The sequence below is a fragment of the Rattus norvegicus genome, chromosome 13 (genome assembly GCF_036323735.1).
Source record: "Rattus norvegicus strain BN/NHsdMcwi chromosome 13, GRCr8, whole genome shotgun sequence".
NCBI classification, from domain to species: Eukaryota; Metazoa; Chordata; class Mammalia; order Rodentia; family Muridae; genus Rattus; species Rattus norvegicus.
In genome coordinates this window covers 91,262,005-91,284,763 of record NC_086031.1, presented here as the reverse complement: position 1 = coordinate 91,284,763, position 22,759 = coordinate 91,262,005, and the positions used below count along the sequence as shown (strand labels likewise).

The window sequence follows — 22,759 nt, the reverse complement described above, 5'->3', positions numbered from 1 at the left end:
TTACTTGAAAATGCATCCTGTAAAACCGTTTGAAATCGTAAGCTTATGGTATTTGTAGTGTTTTGCCAACCTTGTTGCTTAAAGCAAGCGGACCATAGGATGAAGCAGGATGAGGAGGAGCAAGTGGAGGGATAATGTGAGAGTTGGATTATAAATACAGAACCTAAGTCTTTACCAATAAAGTCCCATGTATTAGCCTTAAGAGACTGAGAAATTCAATACTGAGAAATGGCACGTTACAAGCCAACCAGTCTGTATTTTTGCCATTGTTTTAAAAAATAAAACCCGCGGAGTTTTTAGTTTTTCCTTTTGTTAAGCACTATAAAAAGTTGCTGCCCTAAAACATGAGTCTAAACTGGGCTTACGAGAAACTAAGAGGATACTAACTTAGGCAAAGTTGACTGACTTGTCTGCCAACTCTGAAGCAATGGAAGGCAGAGCCAAATAAAACCAGATCTGTATTGCAGTGTGATCTCTCCTATGTGTGTGCCGTAGTCCTCTGCCCTGCACAGGTCTAGAGAACATATTCTACATGGTCCTTGAGTGGTCTGCATCAGTTAATTCTCACAGTTGTATTAATCTTATCCTTATGTTTCGACATATTATTAATTATGCTGAAGTGGAGCTTGAGTTTTATACACTAAGAGAAAATCTGCTTTTTTTGCTTAAAAAAAAGCTTCCCTGATTATTAACCAAAATGTACTATATGTCCTAATATTTTATAGCATAATCAATTCTATAAACTGTGTTAAAAATAAAATATACATACAAGAACTTAATGATGTTGGTTTTTCTTTAATGGATTATATTCTCAACTCATACTAGAACTCACCTTTTGATAACATTTGGGGGGCTTCTTTTATTAGAGTGGAACTTTTAACATTTAACTTTTGTTCTTAATTCTATTCTATCTTAATATTATTTTTATATTCGATTACAGCCAATTTTTGTTTGTTTGTGGGCTTTGTGGTTTTGGGTTTTTTGTTTTGATTTTTTGAGACATGATTTCTCTGTGTAGCTCTGACTGTCCTAGAACTTTGTAGATAGGCTGACCTTGAACTCAGAGGGATTTGCTTGCCTTGAACTCAGAGATTTGCTTGCTTCTGCATTCCTAGTGCTGGGATTAATGGTGTATATCTTACCAATAAATCTCATGGTATCCTAAAATGTTTTGTGTGGAATACATGATCTTCATGTTTTTTATTTTAGCATTAGAATAAACATCAATATGGCTTCTGCATGCTGATGTAAACAATCAAGGTGGTTTTTAAAATTCTGTAATTAGTAATTTGTTTCACTTTCTTACTACTTTATCTTTACTCAGTTTTATTATTGCATCTGGTAGTGATCAGATATTTCACCTCTGGTGGTAAAAGCTTGTTATTTGAACTTTGTGTCTGTAATGGTTTGCTTTCTTTTTCTCTTTTCCATGTGTGTGGTATATTTGCACGCATGTGTGTATGAATGTTTGCATGTGTTGGAGCATGCATGTTTGCCTGTGCACATAGAAGCCAGAAACTGAAATATTCCTTGATTGCTTTTCTACATCATTGATTCTGAGGCAGAGTCTTCGTTGAACCGATAGCTTATGAATAAAGCTCGTCTCACTAGCTAGCTTATTCCAGAGGCCTCCTATCTTTACTTTCTGAGCCTAACTGTACATCTCTAAGATCACCAGGCCTACTCAGCATTTTAATGGGTTCTGGCCATATGAACCATCTGGTAGTCTTGCTTACTCAACAAGTCCTTCCTTTAACCAGCCCCTGTATGGTTTATTCACTTAATAAAATTCTGTTCCCGATAAGTATTTTTCACTATTTAATGCATAATGATTTTTCTTCAGACTGTTAGGTAGTGTATGACTCTAATAAGAATGTGATAGGTGGCACTAAGCTGTGAAGTACGTGTATTTTTGCAGGTTTTCTAGATTAGTTAATACACCAATGTTTGATGAATAGAAAATGATTAAAGCATTAAGCATATACCTCTTTCACCCAATAAGGTTCCGTTTAGTGGCATAAAAACCTCAGACCATCTTTTCTCCTTTAATTATCCCTAATACTGGAAATTTTTAGTAACTACCCTTGGCAAAGTGAGCTTTGATTTATTTACTCTAATGTTTTATGAAGGATGTGTTCAATAGTGAGTTCACTTTTTTGTGGTATAAAAGAATAAGAAAACATCTGTAGTTGATTAAACTGGTTGTGTTGTCCAGTTTAGTTGAAATGATTGTGCAACAGGATATGTATTTTTTTAGGCAAAGTAAAATAGCAAATATGAAATCTATTTTCATGTCAAAAGCATAGAAGAAACTCACAGGAGGAAAGCTAATCCATATAAATTACTTCCATACAGTGGTAACAATACAAGGGGGAAGAAGCCCAAGCACTGTATAGAACTGAAAATCAAGTGAGACACAGTAGAGAATAGGCATCCGTTTTAGTATACTAATAAGTACTATAGAAAATATTCCTTGTGGGGGCCATGGTATTATTAAAAAGGGGAATAATACCCTGCATGGAGCACTTACTAAATGGCAGGGTTTTGTTTCGTTTTTCTTTTTAGACATCCTTCTTTATCACAGTATTATGTTACACATTTAAAGATTAAAACCTTGGGATTGGAGATATGGCTCTGCAGTTAAGATCACTAGCTGCTTTTCCAGAGGACTTAAGTTTAGTTCCCAACAACCAAGAGGTAGTTCCCAGCCGACTATAATTCCAGCTGCAAGGAGCCAGACACCCTCTTCTGTCCTCCAGACAACAGAGACACACATGGTGAATATTATACATGCAAGCAAAACACACAAAGTGTTAATACGCTCTTAAAAGACCTGCAGCAGATAGTTAATAGCTGTTTCTACGGTACCTATCACAGAATTTACAGAATATACAGTCTGTAACTGAACCTTTGTGTTTGACCAAAGTCAAAATTCTTTTTTTAGTAAGTTGAGAGAGAGAACCTGTTCCTTTGTTGTCATTAATAAAATGCTGGAATTGGAAGTCTTCTGTACAGTGTGCCACACATTGCTAATATTCTTGAGATTCAGCTTCACCTTGAACTCTTCCCTGGACTTGAAAGGAAGTCCATTTAACCTTCAGAAAGTTTAATGAAAGGTTGTTCCCAGAGTCCTAGGCCAGAGGAGGTCCCAGCCAATGAGATTGAGCCATCTGCTGCATGGAGAGTAGAGGGGAGTGAGATGGCAGAGTGAGGCCTTTATTCAGTATGGCCACACTAGGACGGAATGAGCATCAGTCTACTGATCCCTGTCTTCTGGGTAAAGACAGTAGCTCTGGGATTCTAGAATAGAAGGAAGAAGGTAGGGAACCAGGGGCATTTATAATCAAATAGAAACAGTCAACATTTGATCTGATAGATGACCTGCTTCTGCTAGGTCCTGCTAGTACCAAGAAGTCATTGGTGCTTGAAGGGAGATGATTGCTCACACTTGAGAGCAGCCTAGGATCCTTCCAGAAAGTGTAAGAAAACAGGGCTCAGTGTTCCAACAATTCAAGACAATTCAAGATAGAGTATGGAAAAGGGGCTCTTAAGAATAGGCTAGAGAAATAAATTGAGATCAGTTGGGGCAGTTAACTGACTTTCTTCCTGGGGAGCCCTGTTACAATGCTTAATGTTTCTGTAGCAGCATTTATTAATTGTAAAATGGCTTTTGCCATGGCATTTTCATACACATATAATATATTTTGATCATCTCTTTGTGTCTGCCTGTCTCCTTCTCCCCGCCTCCCTCCCCCCCCCCTCTCTCTCTCTCTCTCACACACACACACACAGAGTGTATATAGACCCTAGGATACTAGAAAGGAGCCCATAAAAGGGTAACATAATTCTTTACGGGACAGGAGAGATAACATGTGAGTTGGAAAGGGCAGAGAGTGGGGACAGAGGGGTGGGAGAGAAATGGAATAGAGGTGATAGCCATAACTAAGGAACTATAAAAAGCATGCAATCCATGCGATCTAATGCTGATTTTGCTGTCTGAATTCTTCCTGTTAGTTGTAGTTCTGTCTTAAGAACAATGCAGTAAGTTCCTCAATAAAGGTTTTTAAAATTAACCCTTGCAACTTCATATTTATATAGTTTCTTTTACCTTTTTTGCCTCTAACTGATTTGAGAAAGTTGAATCGATGTGGTTTTTTTCCCCAGTCTGACTTGAACCACTAGAAACTCAACAACCTTAGGTTGGTTCTCATTTTGTTTTTTGAAATGTTTGTTCTGAAAATTACAAATGCACTCTATATAAATATCCTTATAAATATTTACTAGTTTCACATACTCCATTTATAACATAAGTGATATTTCTGAAGCAATGATTTACCCTTACCTTCTACTCAATTTTATCTATCTTAATATTACTATAGTACAAGTTTGTTGAAATTTTCTTGAATCATGATTCTGTCTTCTCATCCAAGGGATTAGCTTCCCTTCCTGGCTTTCGGACATTTATAAATTTAATAAGCCATATCTCTAATGTCTTCATCCTGTCTAAGTACTTGTCATAGCCAAGGATAAAACCATCCAGATTTATAAATAGAATCAGTGCCACATAAAATATGCTGGGGGTGGGGGAAGTGATACAAAGGTAATGAAAATTATTCGTAGTTTGTTTTCTTTTCTTTTTTCCTTGATTAACAAAGGAACAAAGCTAATAGTTTTGAGGATATGGATGGTAATATCACTATATGATAATAAAGTTGAGTAAGGAAGCAGAGTTTATCAGCACCAAGGGAGCCATTGCTGTTAAGTTTGTGACCCAACTGTAGACTGCCAACACTACCGCATGGCTTGAAATGAGGACAGTGGTTTCACTACAACTGTATTTAGACCATAGCTGCAGAATCAAACATGGAAACTGGTCAGAATTTTTAAAAATAGCATTGATAAAACCTAAGGCCAATTGACAGAAGAGAAGACAAAAGAAAGTGAATAAAATTAATCAAAGAGGGATGGTAGACTTTCCCTTTTTTTTATTTTTAAGGTGTGAGCACATACAAATGGTTCAAGTGGTCAGTAGTTTTAAATGGTGTGCAAATTCCTTCTTGCCCTGTTTTGTAAATACTAAATTACCTTTCTCTAGTGCAGTAAAGTACCTTTGTTATATTCAATGTACCTCTCAATTCAAACAAAGACAAATAATGTTAACCCGCCTTCCATCTTCGACAGGAAAGGCTCACTACACACTGTGTCCTGAATGCTGTTACTTCTGAATGTTTGACAAATCAGCTTCTGAAACAGTGCTCACCACCCAACCCCAGATAGTTAACATTCCATCGTAGGGGGGGAAAGACATGTAGGTGTCTGAGTAGAGAGCGTTCTCACATGCAGGAATGGACACATGAATTTGAGAACAAAGAAGCCACTGTGACTGAAGATGAGAGAAAAGGGAAGAGGAGGAAGGAATTAAAGTGGGACAGGACTTTGATTGGTTGATGTTACTTAAGGGCCGTGGGAATTTATTGAGGACTTTGAAAGGATTGTTTTATACATAGTGGTAAAAGGGATGCACATATGGGAATAAAATGAGCTAAGAAGTAATTGGAGTGATGTAAACCAACTGTGTTTAGAGTAACTGTGGCAGTGGTAGTGAGAGTTGCCCATGTCTGACTTTACAGAATCAAGAGTTTCTGTAAAGTTAGCAATCTTTTCTAACATCTACGTAAACATATCAAGTAGGTAATGGGATATATAAGACAGAAATTCTAAGAAGAAGATTTAAGGATTCATAAACACCACCAGTAAACTGGAAGGAATGAAATTCTGTGGTACCTCAGAAGCCAAGGGAAGAAAGGAAGTTTGGAGGTAAAAGTGCCCAGTCATTATCACATTTAACCTTATATATACTTACTGGTGGTGGCTGAGCAGTCTTCATTCTCATTTATTAATAAGAATGCTTGTAATCAATCTTCCTGTAAATTAGTCATCTGTATACCTGAACAAAGTTTATTTAACAAGCAGGGCATTGCTGACTGTAGGTAGGTGGGCAATGATGCTCTCTCGGGTAAGACTTGATCAGATGACACCTCAGTGTCACCAGTTGTATGGTCCTGAATGTTACTTTATCTTAGAGGCTCAGTTTCGTGTTATGTTTAGTTAATGATAGACTACTTTCTTGGAGGCTTACTATAAAAAAAATGTTTAATTGTGTATATTTCTTCCTTTAGGGCCTCTGAAATAATGCTACAGCATTATTGTTGGATGTGAGGAAACACATTGGCTGAGGTTAAATTTTTTTTTCATTGACTCTGTAGAAATAATATTTACCTTTTCTGAATTCTATTCTCACTGGGCAGTTTTACATGTCATTTACAGCATTCTTGTGGTAAAGAGAAAGAGGCGTAGTGCCAGGAGTTGGAGTTGGGTATAAGCTTTAAGTTAAGACTTCTGATTCTGCCTGATAGTATACTGGGTAAAGGTTCATTACATGTTACATGAAATAACAAATCACAAATTCAAACCTTAGAGCTTGAATAGGAAGGAGTCTTGCACTCAGTCAAACAGCTAGTAAACTGATTTGAGCAAATTCAAGGAAAGGGGAAAGGGAGCCTCTTTGGTATAAAATAATGTGGTGGAAAACACATTGGAAATAGAAGACTTTCTGTGGGACTATAATTTAAAACTATAAGAGCTGAGGATATAGCTCAGTGCTAGACTCTGCTTAGCATGTGAAAGGCCCCATCTTTGACCCACAGGATAACAGAGTGGACAAGTGCACACAAGGCAGTTATTCCTTGGTAGCTAATTAGAATTAAATCTTCCAGTGCTTGAGACCTTTAAATAAACTTGGAATAGTATTTGCATATAACCTATTGATATCTGCTTAAATACTTAGAAACAATACATTTATTTGGGTATGGATATGGGTTCATGGTATGCTACACAAGAGGAGGCCAAAGGATATCTTGAAGGAGTCAGCTCACTCCTTCCACTGTGTGAGTTCCAGGGATGAGCTCAGGTCATCAGTCTTGGCAGCAAGTGCCTTTCCCACTCAGCCACCTCGCTTGATCCTCCTAAGTGCATCCTTTAAGTTATCTTTGTGTTACTTACAATGCCTAATACAGTGCAGTATCCCACAAAGACTTAATGCTCTCTACAACTTGGGAAATGATGACAAATGAAAATTATCTGTGCGTGCTCAAAACAGGCACACACAGATTGTCATCTGGGTTTACTGGATCCATGAATGTGGAACCCATGGGAATATGCGTTTGTATGTGTCCATTTATATTTTTGGACTTTACTGTTGTTTGCTGTGGTTGCTCAAGAGAAATCCTCCTAATTGTACAACTAACACATTGCAAAGTGAAGGCTACTTATTAATGTTTTCTTATTCTTTTACAGATTTAAATATAATTATTATATATTGTAAAATTTCTAAAAGTGTTGAGTCAAAAAGCACACAGTTTAATAATTCACTAGCTCTTATCTCTCTTCTTGTCTATTATTTAATTTGGCATGATTCTACCTTAGACTTTATCACTAATTTTTATTGAAATATTTTTGTCAAGTTAGAAAAAATTAAAAAATTTTTGTAAATCCTGAAGTGGGGGAAAAAACCTCATTTTGAAATTAGTATGAGTTTTAGAATTCTACATTTGTATTTGCATCGAATCTGATTACTTTACTTTCAAACTAAAGGAAAACAGGAATTCCCACACAGATCTGAGAAATATCCATTGTAATGTTTACAATTTTAAAACCAATTTACATAAATTTTAAATAAATTACATGTTTGATAAAATAAACTCCTATGCCACTACATAGGAGTAACATCTAAATTGGATCACGGGAGTGCATTTCAGTGTAGATAACTGCCTAGCATGTGTGGGCTGTTGGGTTGGGTTTGATCAATAGCATCAGGGGATTGGGCAGAGAGAGATTGAAAATAGGCTCCTAAAAATAAAATGGAGCCATAGGAAAAGAACTACAAAAATGGTATATGCTTTCCTCAGTGTAACCTTAGTTAGGGTTTTTTATTGTTATGACAAAACACCATGACTCAAGCAACCTGGGGAGGAGAGGGTGTTTTTGGCATACGTATCAACACATTGAGGGAAACCAAGTCAGGAACTTAAACAGAGCAGGAACAGAACCAGAGGCAGAAGCTGATGCAGAGGCCATGGAGGGTGCTGCCCACTGACCTGCTCAGCCTGCTTTCTTATAGAATCAGGACCACCAGCCAAGGGATGGCACCACCTACAATGAGCTGGACCCTTCCCCATCAATTAGTAATTAAGAAAGGTCTGCCTATAGCCCTATGTCTCATACTTGTGAAAATGCCAAAGGCTATTTTCAAAGTTTTAGCAAATTAAATATCTGCTGAAGGTTTTTTCCTTAGAGGTAGCATCATTGAAGTATGCCAATGGGATAGACAAGTGAGAGGCTCCTTTCTTTGCCTTTTAAATGAATATTGATTCTGTTCCCTCCCAAAGGCTCCATCTCTTTATCATCATCATCATTATTGTTATTATTATTATTATCATCATCATTATTATTCACTTTACATCTCACTCACTGCCCCTCCTGCTGGTCACCCCCACCACAATACTTTCCCCTCCCTCTCCTCCTCTGAGAGAGTGGGACACCCAGGTATCCTCACCCACCCTGGCACACCAAGTCTCTGCAAGGCTAGGTCCTCCTCCCCCACTGAGGCTAGACAAGGCAGCCCAGCTAGGAGTCCATGTCCCACATATAAGCAACAACTTTTGGGATAGCTCATTTCTCCAATTGTTTGGGACCCAAAAGAAGACCAAGCTGCATATCTGCTACATATGAGCAGGGAGGCCTAGGTCCAGCCAATGTATGCTCTTTGGTTGGCAGTTAAATCTCTGAGAGCCCCAAGGATCCAGGTTATGACTCTGTTGGTCTTCCTGTGGAGTTTCTGTCCTCTTGGGGACTGCAATTCTTCTCCTATTCTTCCATAAGAATCCCCAAGCTCCATCCACTGTTTAGCTGTGGGTGTGTGCATCCAACCTCCCAGAGGGCAGCCATGCTAGGCTCTGTCTGCAAGCATGACAGAGTATCAGTAATAATGTTAGAGATTGGTGTTTGACTGTGGGATGGATCTCAAGTTGGGTGGGTTATTGGTTGGAAAAATTACTGGTTGGCCATTCCCTCAGTCTCTGTTCCATCCCCTGTCCCTGCATTTCTTGTACACAGGGTAAATTTTGGGTCAAAGCTTTTGTGGGTAAATTGATGTCCCTATGGCTCCACTGGGGTTCCTGCCTGGCTACAGGAGGAAGGCCATGTCTCTTAATACAGTTGCATTGAGGATTAACATTCAACATGAATTTTTAAAGAAATACGATTTTAATTATTTTTCTCCTTGCTATGATTAAATATCTAATAGAAAATATGTAGAAAGGTTTTACTTTTTGATTTTCTTCCTGGTTTTACACGAGGTATACTCCTAGCATGGCAGGGAAGGCCTGGTAGCTGGAGGGCCTGCTCCATGGTAACAGGAGCATAGTGTCTGACTTCTTTACAACTTGGCAGATTGGAAAGAAGAGAGCTGGACCATAAACAGGGCAAAACCATAACTCTCAAAGGCTCTAGTAGCCTTTGACATCTAGACCTGATGCCTCGAAAGTTTCATGAATTCCCCAAACAATATTTATTAGATACATGAGGCTGTTAGATGGCATTTAAGATCTATACTACAATAAATACTTTCATTTAAATCATATCAGAGAACCAAAGAAATTAAAGGATATTCATGCTACATAATGGTATGTAGACATTGAAATAAAAAAGGTGGGTAGGGGTTGGACAGGAGGTAAAAAATGTAGAATTGGAGTAAGTTCAATTTTTGGAAGGGAAACATTGGTTTAATTGGAGTTAGGGTTGAAATACAAGGTCAGTATATCATTTCCTAACAATAATTGTTCTTAAAATTACTAACATTTGGGGCTAAGGAGATAGCTGTCTGATTTAAGCACTTACCAAGCAAGTGTGAAGACTTGCTAGAAACCTAACATAGACATTGGGTAGGTCTGGCAGTCTGTTCATAATTTCAACCCTGGGGTGTGAGATTATCAAAACTAGCTCTGGGTTTGAAGTTGAGACCCTGCTTCAATAAATATTGTGGAAGAGCAGTTGAAGATTCCTAGCACCAGCATCAGGCCACCACATGAGAAAGAAGGAAATTTTCCCCAGCTGAAAATTAAAAGATGCACATGCATACATTTTACCATCGTAAGCATTTATACACAATGCTATACAGCCAGCACCATCCACAAAACTGAAATGAAGAACTATTAACCAGTAGCTCCTCTAGTGCTCCCATCCCCAGGTGCCAGTAACTACTTTTCCTTCTCACTCTGATTTCTGCTACTGAAAGTATGTTATATAATTGAAAGCACATGATGTTTGTTTTTGTGACTGGCTTATTTTACTTAGCATATCTTCTTCAAGGTTGATCCATACTGTAACGTGTCAGAATTCCCTTCTAACAATGAACAATGTTATATTATGTGTACCATATTTTATTAATTCATCTACCCAGAAACGCTTGTATTGTTTCCTATGTATTGACTATTGATAGTAGTGGTGATTTATCTGTGTTAGCTGCTTTTCTGCCTCAAAATTTCTGAAGTTGTTATGCAAATAAAATAATACTTCAAGTGTTTTAATGCTGGTTGTGTTTGAGAATTATCCCCTTTGACAGAAATCTCTGTATTTCACATTCTCAGAAATTATCCCACATTGTATGTCTGTTTTTATTGAATTCTTAGGAACCTTGTAGAGTCAAGAATGATGAACAGAATTATCTTCAGGTGGAGAGCCAAAAGAATACAGTCTAGACTATGAAAGAACATAAGTGATTCAAAGGTTAGCTAAAAGATGAGAGAGTTCATTTGTTTTCTGATTTACTAACTTAGTTTTAAACTTTTGCTGCTACCTTTATAAATGAAAGTACAAATCTCTTTACGCTCTTTTGATTAGAATAAATTATCAGCGTATCTATATTGCCTGCTATAAATGCAAAACACTTAACTGAAGCCACCCTTCATATGAAAAGCATATGGTGTTTGTTTGTGGAGCTTCAGTAACTAGAGCAGCAGCCACTAAGCACCTGTTTAACAAAAGTTTCTCAGTCTACAAAGGAAAGCAAGTCATGGTTTACATTTTCATAAGCTGGCAGAGAAATCTTGGTAAGAACTCTTAATGCCTCAGCCATGCAGATGTGTTGCATTTTTCTGGTAGGACTATTCATTGAGGATTTAATAAATGATTTTATGAAGGAAGTTTATTAAGTTGCTACCTTTTCTCATTAAATTAAGTTTTCTTTTGAAAATGTATAATAAAGTTAGATACAACATGAGGAATGCCATCTATTTTTTGGTGAACAAATATTAAGTTGTAGATTCTATCTGTTATTGGTTCATATTTATTTTAACTGCTTTTAAAGAAGAGTTGATGATTTACATAGCAAATATAAAGGTCAAATTTAGGCATTTATTCCAATATAATGAATATGAGAACAAAAAGTATTCCCTTCGTCCCCTCCCCCACTCTTGCAAAAATATTCTTACTACTGGTTTTTCATGTGAGCATAGAGTCAGAATCTTGGTAAGAATCCAAAAAAAGCACAGCTGCAGATTTATTTTTTGTGAGGAACTGTACAAATGAGGGTGGGGATTTAAAGTAAATGAAGTTTTCCCAAGAATGTTTTTCATTCTCTTTCCCAGATCAAGTTAAATATACAGCAGAGTTGAACATTTCAGTGTTGTACTCTGTGTGTGTGTGTGTTACTTTCTCAGAGATGCTTGCTCTGTCTGTCCATGGGTACCACCCTGCCCTGGTACATCAAGTTGCAGCAGAGCATTCTCTCCCACTGATGCTAGACAAAGTAGCCCAGCTAGAGAAAGAGGATCCAAGGGTAGACAACAGAGTCAGAGACAGCCCCTGCTCTAATTGTTAGGGGACTCTCATGAAGACCAAGCTACACATCCACAAATATGTAGGGGGCCTAGGTCTAGCCCATGTATGCTCTTGGGTTGGTGGTTTAGTCTCTGTGAACTCCCGGAGGCCAAGGTTAGTTGACTCTGTAGGTCTTCTTGTGGTGTCCTTGACCCCTTTGGCTCCCTCAATCCTTATTCCCACTCTTCGACAATTCTCCTAGGGAGTTCTGCCTAGTATTTGGCTGTAGGTCTCTGCATCTGTTTCCATCAGGTTCTGTATGAAGCCTCACAGAAGACACATACATATTCAATTCCTGTCAACTGGTTGCTTGTTTCGACTCTTGTCCAATAGTTGACTTTATTTAATCCTGTTTATAATTTTCAAGCAGAAAGCTCTTGTATTAAGAGTAGGCACTAAGACTGAGCCCACAACTAAAAACAGGTTTCTCCAGTAAATAACACAATCTTGGGGTTCAAAGTGTGATCAGATATCCTGTAACATTTTATTCCTCTTTGTTTAAAGTTTTATGTATCTTATTAGAAAAAAAACATATACTCTGGAAATAGGTAGGCTGTGAGTCAAATCTTTAGAGGTCATTGTCTCCCATGCTTCCTGGCAACTTGAAAAAAAAAAGTTGTCAAATGATAGCATTTTATCATCAAATAAGGTTGGAGAAAAGCCCTTTCCGCTCTGAAGAGTGATAGTCCTATTGTGAGGCCAGTTATTTATTTCTCTGCAATAGCAGAGATTGTAGGGTAAGATGAGCCTTATTCTGTGTAAAGCCATCTGGTGATGAATCAGCCAGCTGCTTTGCAGAGCATAAGGATGAACTATCCTTAACATGTGGCCTAGTTCAAGTAATTCCATGCATTAATTATACACTAGGTATATAATGTATGGAAGCAAGTTTTTTGGCACGAATTGTGCAATGCACTATTTCCTAGTTCCGTAGCAATGCTATTGTCTATCTTAAAAGCCCATTATAATTTACATCCCTCAGATCCCTCTTGACATCAGTTCTCAATTGAGTTATATGTAACTACAAGCAGCATTGTGAAAATTTATGTTTTAAATAACAATACAGTAATGGGTTTCCCTCTGGCATTTCATATCTGTTTCTTTTTCTTTGATTGTTCTTTACTTCCCTCCCCCATCCCCTGCTTTCTTTTTCTCTAACCCCTAGGTCCCATTCTACATTTTTAACATATACTCTAGCAATCTCTTTTCTTCTTTCCCCGAAGAATCCTCTCCACCTCATAGTCCTCTCCTAGTCTCATGAGCCACACACACACTCACAAAATTAAAAAACAGAATCCACGTATGACAGAAAAGGTGGTATTTTTCTTTCTGAGTCTGGTCTACTTTCTCTTTAATATAGTAATTTCCAGCTATATTCATTTTCTTGGGAATATGATTTCATTTTTTATGGTTGAATAAAACTACATTGTATATATGTACCAAATATTCTTTGCATTCATGTTTGGGTGCAAAAATGAACTATTTTCACAGGAAAGTCCAATTTTAAAACTAATTTAGGAAGGTGAGGGCGTGACTGTGGTGCTAGCTAGGCTTACACCTGCCTGGCATCTAAATGTTGGAATGCTAAACTCTTGTCATCTAACTGCTGAAAAGCCAAGCCCTGTGTGACAAGGAGACAGCTGTAAGAGATTGCTAAGAGGAGCAGAACTAGGAAGTAAGGGCCAGATTCACTCAGTGACATGTTAGGTGGTCCTAGAGAGTTCCAGGTTAACTGGAAGCCAAGAGTTCTAGTGGAGCTGTCCTTCATTCATTAAAAATACCCTCGCTGTATATTAGATTTGATCTCTTAGAGAGAGGGGAGGAGAGAAGTGGGCAGTGGTGGGAAGAAGGGAGGAAGGTTGTCAAACAATTACAGTGAAAAAAGGTTGTTCTTGGGTAGAACCTAGAGATGAAGAACCTGTATGGCCTTGAGCTGGCATGGGTAAGATCATCTCATGTCTCCATTCCAGTCTGGAATAAGAACAGCTTCCTGTTTCCATCTAACTTCCCAGCATTCTCTACAGGACTTAGCTCCCTGAAGCAAGATTCTTTTGTTTGTTTGCCCTAGCAACCCTGGATTTGGTAGGCGGCTCAATAGGTGTGTGTATATATATTTAAGGATATCATATATTAGTACATGTATACTTGGTATAGCATTTAAATGAGTTGAACTTGTCTGTCGCCTCATCATTGACTCTTTTTCTAATGTTTTGGAATCCATTGTGTACTATCTATAGTCACATATGCATTAGCAGAGCTTCTTCTACTGAACTGTAAATAAGTTATCATTGATCACTAGCCTCTCTTCTCCCCTCCCCGAGCTATTCCCAGATACTACCATTATACTCTCAATTTCTATGACAGCAACATTTTTGGGTTGTACAGACCAGTGAGGTTTTGTGTTACTTTCTTTTTCTGTGCCTAGCTTGTTTCATTTAACCTGAGAGTGTCCATTTCTATCAGTGCTGTGTCGAACGGCAGAATTCCCTGCTTCATTATGGTTGAACCATATTGCCTTCATGCGTATATGGACACAACTTGATTTCTTGGCTGTTGAGGTTAGTGCTACAATATACTTGGGAATGCAAATGTTTCCCTCATATTTCTACCTCCTTTGAATATGTACCCGTGAATAGGGCTGCAACATCATACAGTGGCTCTATTTTTTTTTTTTAATTTAAGACCTTCCAGAATGCTTTTTTTCATAGCTGTGCTAATTTACATTCCCATTTGAGTTCCTGCTGGCACTTTGTTACCTTTTAGGGTGTTTGTGCAATACCCATTTATTGAATTAAGGCCATAGTTAATTGTGGTTTTATCTTCCATTTCCCTGGTGTTTACTGCTGGACACTTGCATGTCTTCTTTTTAAAAATACCTGTTTGGATCTGTTGCCCATTTTGAAATTGCTTGGGAGCCCACATAGATGACCTATCTGTAATTCCAGCACTCAAAAGGTACAGGCCTGCGGTCCCTGGTGCAGTCTGGTTGACTGGGCTAGCTGGATCAGGAAGATACCCATTGTCAAACTCTGGTCTTCCCATGTTCTCTTGCCACACACCTGCAAACACAAATATACCACAGATACATACGCACATGGAAAAAGAAGAGAGAATACCTGAGGGAGTGATGGGGAAGCTATCGGAGAGACACCTGGAGAAAAACAGAGAATGTAGCTTGTGTATTCCATTGAATTTCCTGGAAGAAAAGATAATGAGTGGGTAGGAATGCAATACCCTGCATATTGAATATTATGTTATTTCATTTTAGAAAATGTGTATTTTCTAATTTTATACTTCATGAAAAGCCAATAAGATTTGTGAAAAGCTATTTTAATTATATTATTATATATACATTATATATAAAAATTATATAATACATAGTCACAATATTATGTTTATGCTCTATAAATATTTAAAGATTGTCTTACAGCAAATAGAAATTAAAGAGTGCTTTATAGCATATGAATGATGTTTGCTTAAATTGATTTTTCTACATTAAGTTTTTTTTTGTCCATGTATAGTTCTTATGTTTAGATTGTTCTATATAAGATGAATTGATTTCCTTTGATTATATGTTGCAGTAGTTTTCATTTTTGCTCCCTTGAAAAAGTATGCAACTATTGACCTACTTACTATGCAGTATTTTAAAATTGTTCTTCTGTGTAAATGGAGTGCGTAAATTATGTAATATATTTACAAAAATGTTCCTTTAGTTCTGGTTCTCTATTGACTTGACTGTAGAGACTTCTAAAATAGAGAAAGAAATGCTGCAACACCAATCTGACAAAGTATATGTAAGATCAAGATCATCAGCATTAAATAGTTGGGTGACTGGGAGACTTAATAAATCACATAAATCAACCAAAGTGATTACATAAGCTTGAGAAAGGAATCAAGAAAGACTTGGTTGATCTAGTTTTACACAAAATTATTTACTTATTTTGATAAAAGTTGTTTGTGTCAGGTATGTGTAGGTGACTGGGTTTTTTTGTCAGCTTGACACAAATTAAAGTCACTTAGGAAGAGAGAGCACCTCATTTGAGAAAATGCCTCCATCAAACTGGCCTTAGGACAAGCCTGTGAGGCATTTTCTTGATTGGTTACAGATATGGGAGGGCCTATTCCACCATAGACAGTGCCACCCCTGGGGAAGTGGTTCTGGATTGTATAAAACAACAAACTGAACAGGCCTTTGCTTAAGTCCCTGCTCCATTGTCTTTCCCTGAGTCTTTCCCTTGACTTTCTCCACTGATACCCTGCAACCTATAACCAAATAACCCCTTACCTACCTAAATTGCTTTTCATTATTTATCACAGTAACAAAAACCAAACTAAAACTGTCAAGTTCAACATAAAACATACAGGATTCTTACCAGAACATTGGTCAGTGTTGCCTTTACTGTGTACACCTGTTTTATTATAGAATGCTTCTTCCCATTACAGTAAAGTTAACTTCCTAGTCAAGGGCAGCACAGCATACATCTTAGGAAAAGCTGAAAATATTCTTTGGATTCCCAAGACAAAACTTGAGTAGATGGTATCATGACACTAAGTACAGGAGAGAAAACTGAGGAACTTGACACTTAAACTGTGCCTGTGACCATGCACAGTAAAAGTAGTAGAGTAGAATTCAGACTCACCCCTTAATCTTACTGACTCAGAAGTCTGAAACTGTTACTGACAATGCCGAATCCCATAGGACAGTAACCATTAAAAGCTCAGTCTACAGGTCCTTGGGTGCCCCTGAAGGCAATCTTTTCAAGGGTAGTGGGACCAGATGTTTTAATGATATCAGAACTTTCTGCCTCTTGTTGAATTTCTGTTAGCACACATGACACAAAAACAACTGTGGTAAACTTAAGCTCAGAAGCACAGATCCAGGTAGTGGACCAGACTGTATGCTGTACGTCTGCAATTAAAAACAATTTTAAAAATTCACTAACTTTGCCTAGGACTATCTCACAGAATGGTAACAGTGGGTGACTATGTTAAGTGTAGACCTTGAAGTCACACTTTTGTAGTGTTCTGCAGGACTAGAGAAAAGTACTTACAGAGCACTTACACTGTGTGCCAGAGTACTATGGTTGTCTTCAAGGAAGTAAGTTAGGTCACTGTGTGACTGTAAGCTGAACTAGGCCCATGCTTCCATAAAACATGACAGATTGCTAAGTAGAATTAAGTATTTGTCAAAATGAACCTCAAGAAAAAGTGGCAGGATTTTATTTTCAGTGATATTTTACGTGTCAAGGATATAATTTGAGATAATGAATTCTGTCTGTGAGCTTAGTAGTGCCCTAATATTTATTTAAAGACTTTTCTGCTGACACGGTAGTGATATTTAATGTGTTTTAAAGTAGTATAAGAGAAATATTCAAGTATTTGGAAGTTCTGCATAATTCTGAAAACTTTTTCAAAAGACCAATTTATAATGTTATAAAAGCCCATCCAACACTGGAAAAAATTTCCTGAACAAAACACCAATGGCTTACGCTCTAAGATCAAGAATCGACAAATGGGATCTCATAAAACTGCAAAGCTTCTATAAGGCAAAGGACACTGTGGTTAGGACAAAATGGCAACCAACAGATTTGGAAAAGATCTTTACCAATCCTACAACAGATAAAGGCCTTATATCCAAAATATACGAAGAACTCAAGAAGTTAGACCGCAGGGAAACAAATAACCCTATTAAAAAATGGGGTTCAGAGCTAAACAAAGAATTCACAGCTGAGGAATGCCGAATGGCTGAGAAACACCTAAAGAAATGTTCAACATCTTTAGTCATAAGGGAAATGCAAATCAAAACAACCCTGAGATTTCACCTCACACCAGTGAGAATGGCTAAGATCAAAAACTCAGGTGACAGCAGATGCTGGCGAGGATGTGGAGAAAGAGGAACACTCCTCCATTGTTGGTGGGATTGCAGACTGGTACAACCATTCTGGAAATCAGTCTGCAGGTTCCTCAGAAAATTGGACATTGAACTGCCTGAGGATCCAGCTATACCTCTCTTGGGCATATACCCAAAAGATGCTTCAACATATAAAAGAGACACGTGCTCCACTATGTTCATCGCAGCCTTATTTATAATAGCCAGAAACTGGAAAGAACCCAGATGCCCTTCAACAGAGGAATGGATACAGAAAATGTGGTACATCTACACAATGGAATATTACTCCGCTATCAAAAACAACGAGTTTATGAAATTCGTAGGCAAATGGTTGGAACTGGAAAATATCATCCTGAGTGAGCTAACCCAATCACAGAAAGACATACATGGTATGCACTCATTGATAAGTGGCTATTAGCCCAAATGCTTGAATTACCCTAGATCCCTAGAACAAACGAAACTCAAGACGGATGATCAAAATGTGAATGCTTCACTCCTTCTTTAAATGAGGAAAAAGAATACCCTTGGCAGGGAAGGGAGAGGCAAAGATTAAAACAGAGACTGAAGGAACACCCATTCAGAGCCTGCCCCACATGTGTCCCATACATATACAGCCACCCAATTAGACAAGATGGATGAAGCAAAGAAGTGCAGGCCGACAGGAGCCGGATGTAGATCGCTCCTGAGAGACACAGCCAGAATACAGCAAACACAGAGGCGTATGCCAGCAGCAAACCACTGAACTGAGAATAGGACCCCCGTTGAAGGAATCAGAGAAAGAACTGGAAGAGCTTGAAGGGGCTCGAGACCCCATATGTACAACAATGCCAAGCAACCAGAGCTTCCAGGGATAAGCCACTACCTAAAGACTATACATGGACTGACCCTGGACTCTGACCTCATAGGTAGCAATGAATATCCTAGTAAGAGCACCAGTGGAAGGGGAAGCCCTGGGTCCTGCTAAGACTGAACCCCCAGTGAACTAGACTGTGGGGGGGAGGGCGGCAGTGGGGGGAGGGTTGAGAGGGAAACACCCATAAGGAAGGGGAGGGGGGAGGGGGATGTTTGCCCGGAAACCGGGAAAGGGAATAACACTCAAAATGTATATAAGAAATACTCAAGTTAATAAAAAAAAAATTTAAAAAAATAAATTGCTTAAGGGTATAATGACACAACTTGTTTTAAAATTTGCTATGAAGTTGTAAATATATGTATATATATATGAAGTACAATTTTGAAATTACTGTGAATATATATAGACAAATTATTTCAATGGATTTTTCATTATGAATTTTTCTGTGCTGTAGTATATAATCCCATAAAGTAAATAAATAGATTTTAGTGACCAATTCAAGAAGATTTTTATTTTTAGCTGTTCATTCTCTTGGTGATCACAAATAATTTACTAACACGGAATTCAGTAATAAAAGGATCATGTCCTATAAAAAATAAATAAATAAAAGCCCATCCAAGTGGAAGATGGCTGTGTGCATAACTGTACGTGGAAGGCTCATTGTACAGTCTCCAAATTCCACAGAATCAAGAAATGTTGGCTTTGTGTTAGTATCTTTAAAAACTCCCTACAAATAGTGTAAGAGACTGAAAACCCTTTTTTTTCTATCACTCCCAAGAAATCAGGTTTTCTTTACATATTTCTAGTTCAAAATTATGGTGGGAAAGTAATGCAAGAAGGTAGGAATTTTTTTCTATTAATCCAGATGTTTAAAAGATAACCCATATTTTAAGTAGTACTATTTTTCCCATTGTAGATTGAAATATTAGTAATTTCGAGTGGGATTTCTTTATTTTCCTTTTAAATGGAACAAATTCCAGTTTTTCACATATATCTTAACCCTTATAAACAAATACTTCTAGGGGTTCCCCCTCTTTTTTAAGTACTAGAGACTACTAAAACCCTAAAGTTTAAGAATTACTATTCTAGGAAAAACATATTGAGAAAGTAAAGTAGCAGCTCATACCTGAAATCCCAGCACCAAGGAGGCAGTGGCAAGAGGATTGGTTCAATCCAAGGCTATTCCAGTCTACTTAGCAAGTTGCAGGGAGAAAGAAGTGGAGGGGAGGAGGAAGGAATTGAATGTCTATTTTGTTCCAGTTGTGTTCAGTTTCTCTACACTTGACAGACACCAAAGCGGTGTCTTTGGATTCCACTGTCACCCTAGTTAGATATCAAATGTACTTTATAAAGTTCAGTCTTTCTCATAGTGTTTTTTAGCAAAACGTGTATTTATACAGTACAGCTTTTTATGTTAACACTGCTATGCATATTTACTTTGAAATTACAGAGAGAGTTTAGAAGCCTTTTAGAATTGTAATAGAAATGACTAATAATTGACCACCTTCTTACTTACCTTCATTCTTTCCTTTTTAACTGGACTCTGAGTAGAGTTTTCCGGATTGTGACACTGATGAGAATATGGTATTGGGTGACAACCTTGAGGGCAGTTCTGTTTGAGGACCACTCACAGGGCTGGTGACTGGATGCTGAAGAGTTTCTAATATGCTCTTGTTTGTTCACATCTGCAGGATGATGTAGCTTGGCTGAGGATTCAGAAGCTAAGCAGAAATGAGCTTAACATCCTGGTTTTTGGTGAGCAGTGGAGGCACTCGCCACAGGCTGCCACGAGAAATGATTTTCGTTGGAAGAGACGACTGTGAGCTCATGCTTCAGGTGACGGACCAGCCTTCTCTAGATACAGGCACTCAGCTGGGCTGGGAGCCAGGAGCTGCTTCCTCTTACAGAACCAGAGCTCTCACAATTCAGATTCACACTGCTCGCCTAACTCTCATGTCAGTGTGGTTAATTTCACTCTAGTATCAGCTACAATAAATTCTGTGTTTTGAGGATTATTTTTTGAAAAATGAAAACAGAATAGCGAAGTGTGTGAGAGACACAGAGAGAGAGTCAGAGAGAGAAACAGAAACAGAGGGGGGTACATATAGGTACACTCACCTGTATTTGTGAAAAAAATAGTTTCTAAAAATTCCAGTTTTAAAATTCACATTTTTTTTAGGTCTGAAGAGTTGACTCAGCAGTTTAGAGCACTGCCTGCTCTACAGGTCCTCAGTTTGATTCCCAGCAACCATATGATGGTTCACAACCATCTGTAATGGGGTCCAGTGCCCTCTTCTGAAGATAGCTACAGTGTACTCACACACATAATAATAAAATACCCTCACATTTTAAGTGATAGTTTTGCTCATAATATATCACATTATATCCCTTTTTATTATCTAAGTCTTTGCGTTCCTTGTACAGTTTGTATTATAATATTCAGTAGTAAAGAAAGAAATCCAACAAGGTAGCAGTTTTTAACAATATGATAGGTAAAACAAAATAATTCACTGGATATCTGTGTATCAATTTCAAAATTTTTAAACAATATGTACTTTGATACACTCAACAAAATAAATTAATTTGAATTCTCTCAGATTTATAATATGGGTATAATACAGAGTAGTTTAAATATTCAGCTACTTTCCTCATTTGGAAATAATGCCAAATTCATGCTGTATTGTAAGACAGTTTAAAGTTTATGTAATCTACTTTTCGATCTCTTCCTCTATCAGCTGTCTGTTAATATTGTATACATAGGTAAAAAAAAAATTTTTGGTACTTTAGTATTTTCTTATAGCTTAATTGAAAGCTAATTTAAAATTTAACTTATCTTTTTTTTTTTTCATTTTAGTCCCGTAGTGTGGATAAGCAACATGCAGTAATCAATTATGATGCGTCTATGGACGAACATTTGGTCAAGGACTTAGGCAGCCTGAATGGGGTAAGTTAGCCAATACTTTCTACCTTAAACACTCAGTGCTAATAAGGTTTCAGTACTTGTTTGTATGGTTTCCTTTTTCTTTAGCTCGTGTTTCCCTTCTAAGTACTTGAAAGGTGCATAGTGCATTGAAGTCATTTGTAGAAGCAGCTAAGGAATAAACAGAGGAGATAAAAAGGTGTCTAATGATATGACATGTGGTAAAGATTTCCTTAAGGTGAGACTGAAGCTTAGCCTCAGCATGCGCCTACAGTCAGTGTGTGAGAGACCAGAAGAGGCCTGGGTAAGAAGGTGGAAACTGTCTTAGGGCACAAGAGATACGTTCTCCGCTTTAGAAAGTAAACATGAAAAGGTAGATTGGGTGCCAGATACTGGAGGGGAAAACACAAGAGATCTGACCATTTACTTTAGCACACACACTACTTTATCTGAACACCAGGATTCATTCCTGCTGCTTTCATTTTGTCTTTTTAGGTATTTTTTGTAACTGTGGAAGATTTTTTTCTTATTTCTGTCTGATGTTTCTACATTTTGCAGAATGAAAATAATTGCAGGATATGAGGATATTGATGTACAGAATTATTTCAACTTCTTAAAATTATACCTTACAGTTTGTTGTAAAGATGAAGACAAGTAAATTATTTTAAATATTTAAACCAACAGGCAGTAAACATTTAGAAAGTATTAGTTTATCGTTATTATGATTTAGTTATTTAAAAAAGATAGCTAAGGCAATTTTACTACTCAGAAAACTATAGGCTTGTCAACAAATCCATTATTATACATACATTGTTTTTTAACTGTTTGTCTTTAAGTTATGTGTGCATGTGTGTGGACATGTGAGTGTGAGTGAGACCCATGGCGGCCTGAAGAAAGCGTTGCATCCACAGGAGCTGGGGTTGCCGTTGGTCTAATTTGCTGGATGTGTTGTGGATCCTAACTACACCTCTGCAGGAGCAGCAAGCACTCCTACTCGCTGAGCCATCTCTCTTGCCCTCCTTATTTTATATTTAAGAAAAGTAGTTAACCCTCTGTCTTAGCTTATTCAAGCCACTACACCCTCTAAACTGAACCTCAAAATATTATGTGCATTCTTGCTCCTTTTAACCCATATACAACAGAATATATTTCCAAGGGA

The 22,759-nt window shown here is 37.6% G+C and overlaps 1 protein-coding gene across 18 annotated transcripts in view; it reads left to right on the top strand.

Annotated features, from left to right (window-relative positions):
- Nucleotides 1–22,759, top strand: part of Cep170 (centrosomal protein 170) — an 84,183-nt gene that overhangs the window by 1,227 nt on the left and 60,197 nt on the right. For all 18 annotated transcript variants that reach the window (NM_001427216.1, XM_063272008.1, XM_063272007.1 and 15 more), the window contains exons 2-3: nucleotides 20,372–20,516; nucleotides 21,535–21,624. In NM_001427216.1, coding sequence (NP_001414145.1) covers nucleotides 20,412–20,516; nucleotides 21,535–21,624 — 195 coding nt within the window. In that variant the 5' untranslated portion in view covers nucleotides 20,372–20,411. The remainder of the gene's footprint in view (nucleotides 1–20,371; nucleotides 20,517–21,534; nucleotides 21,625–22,759) is intronic.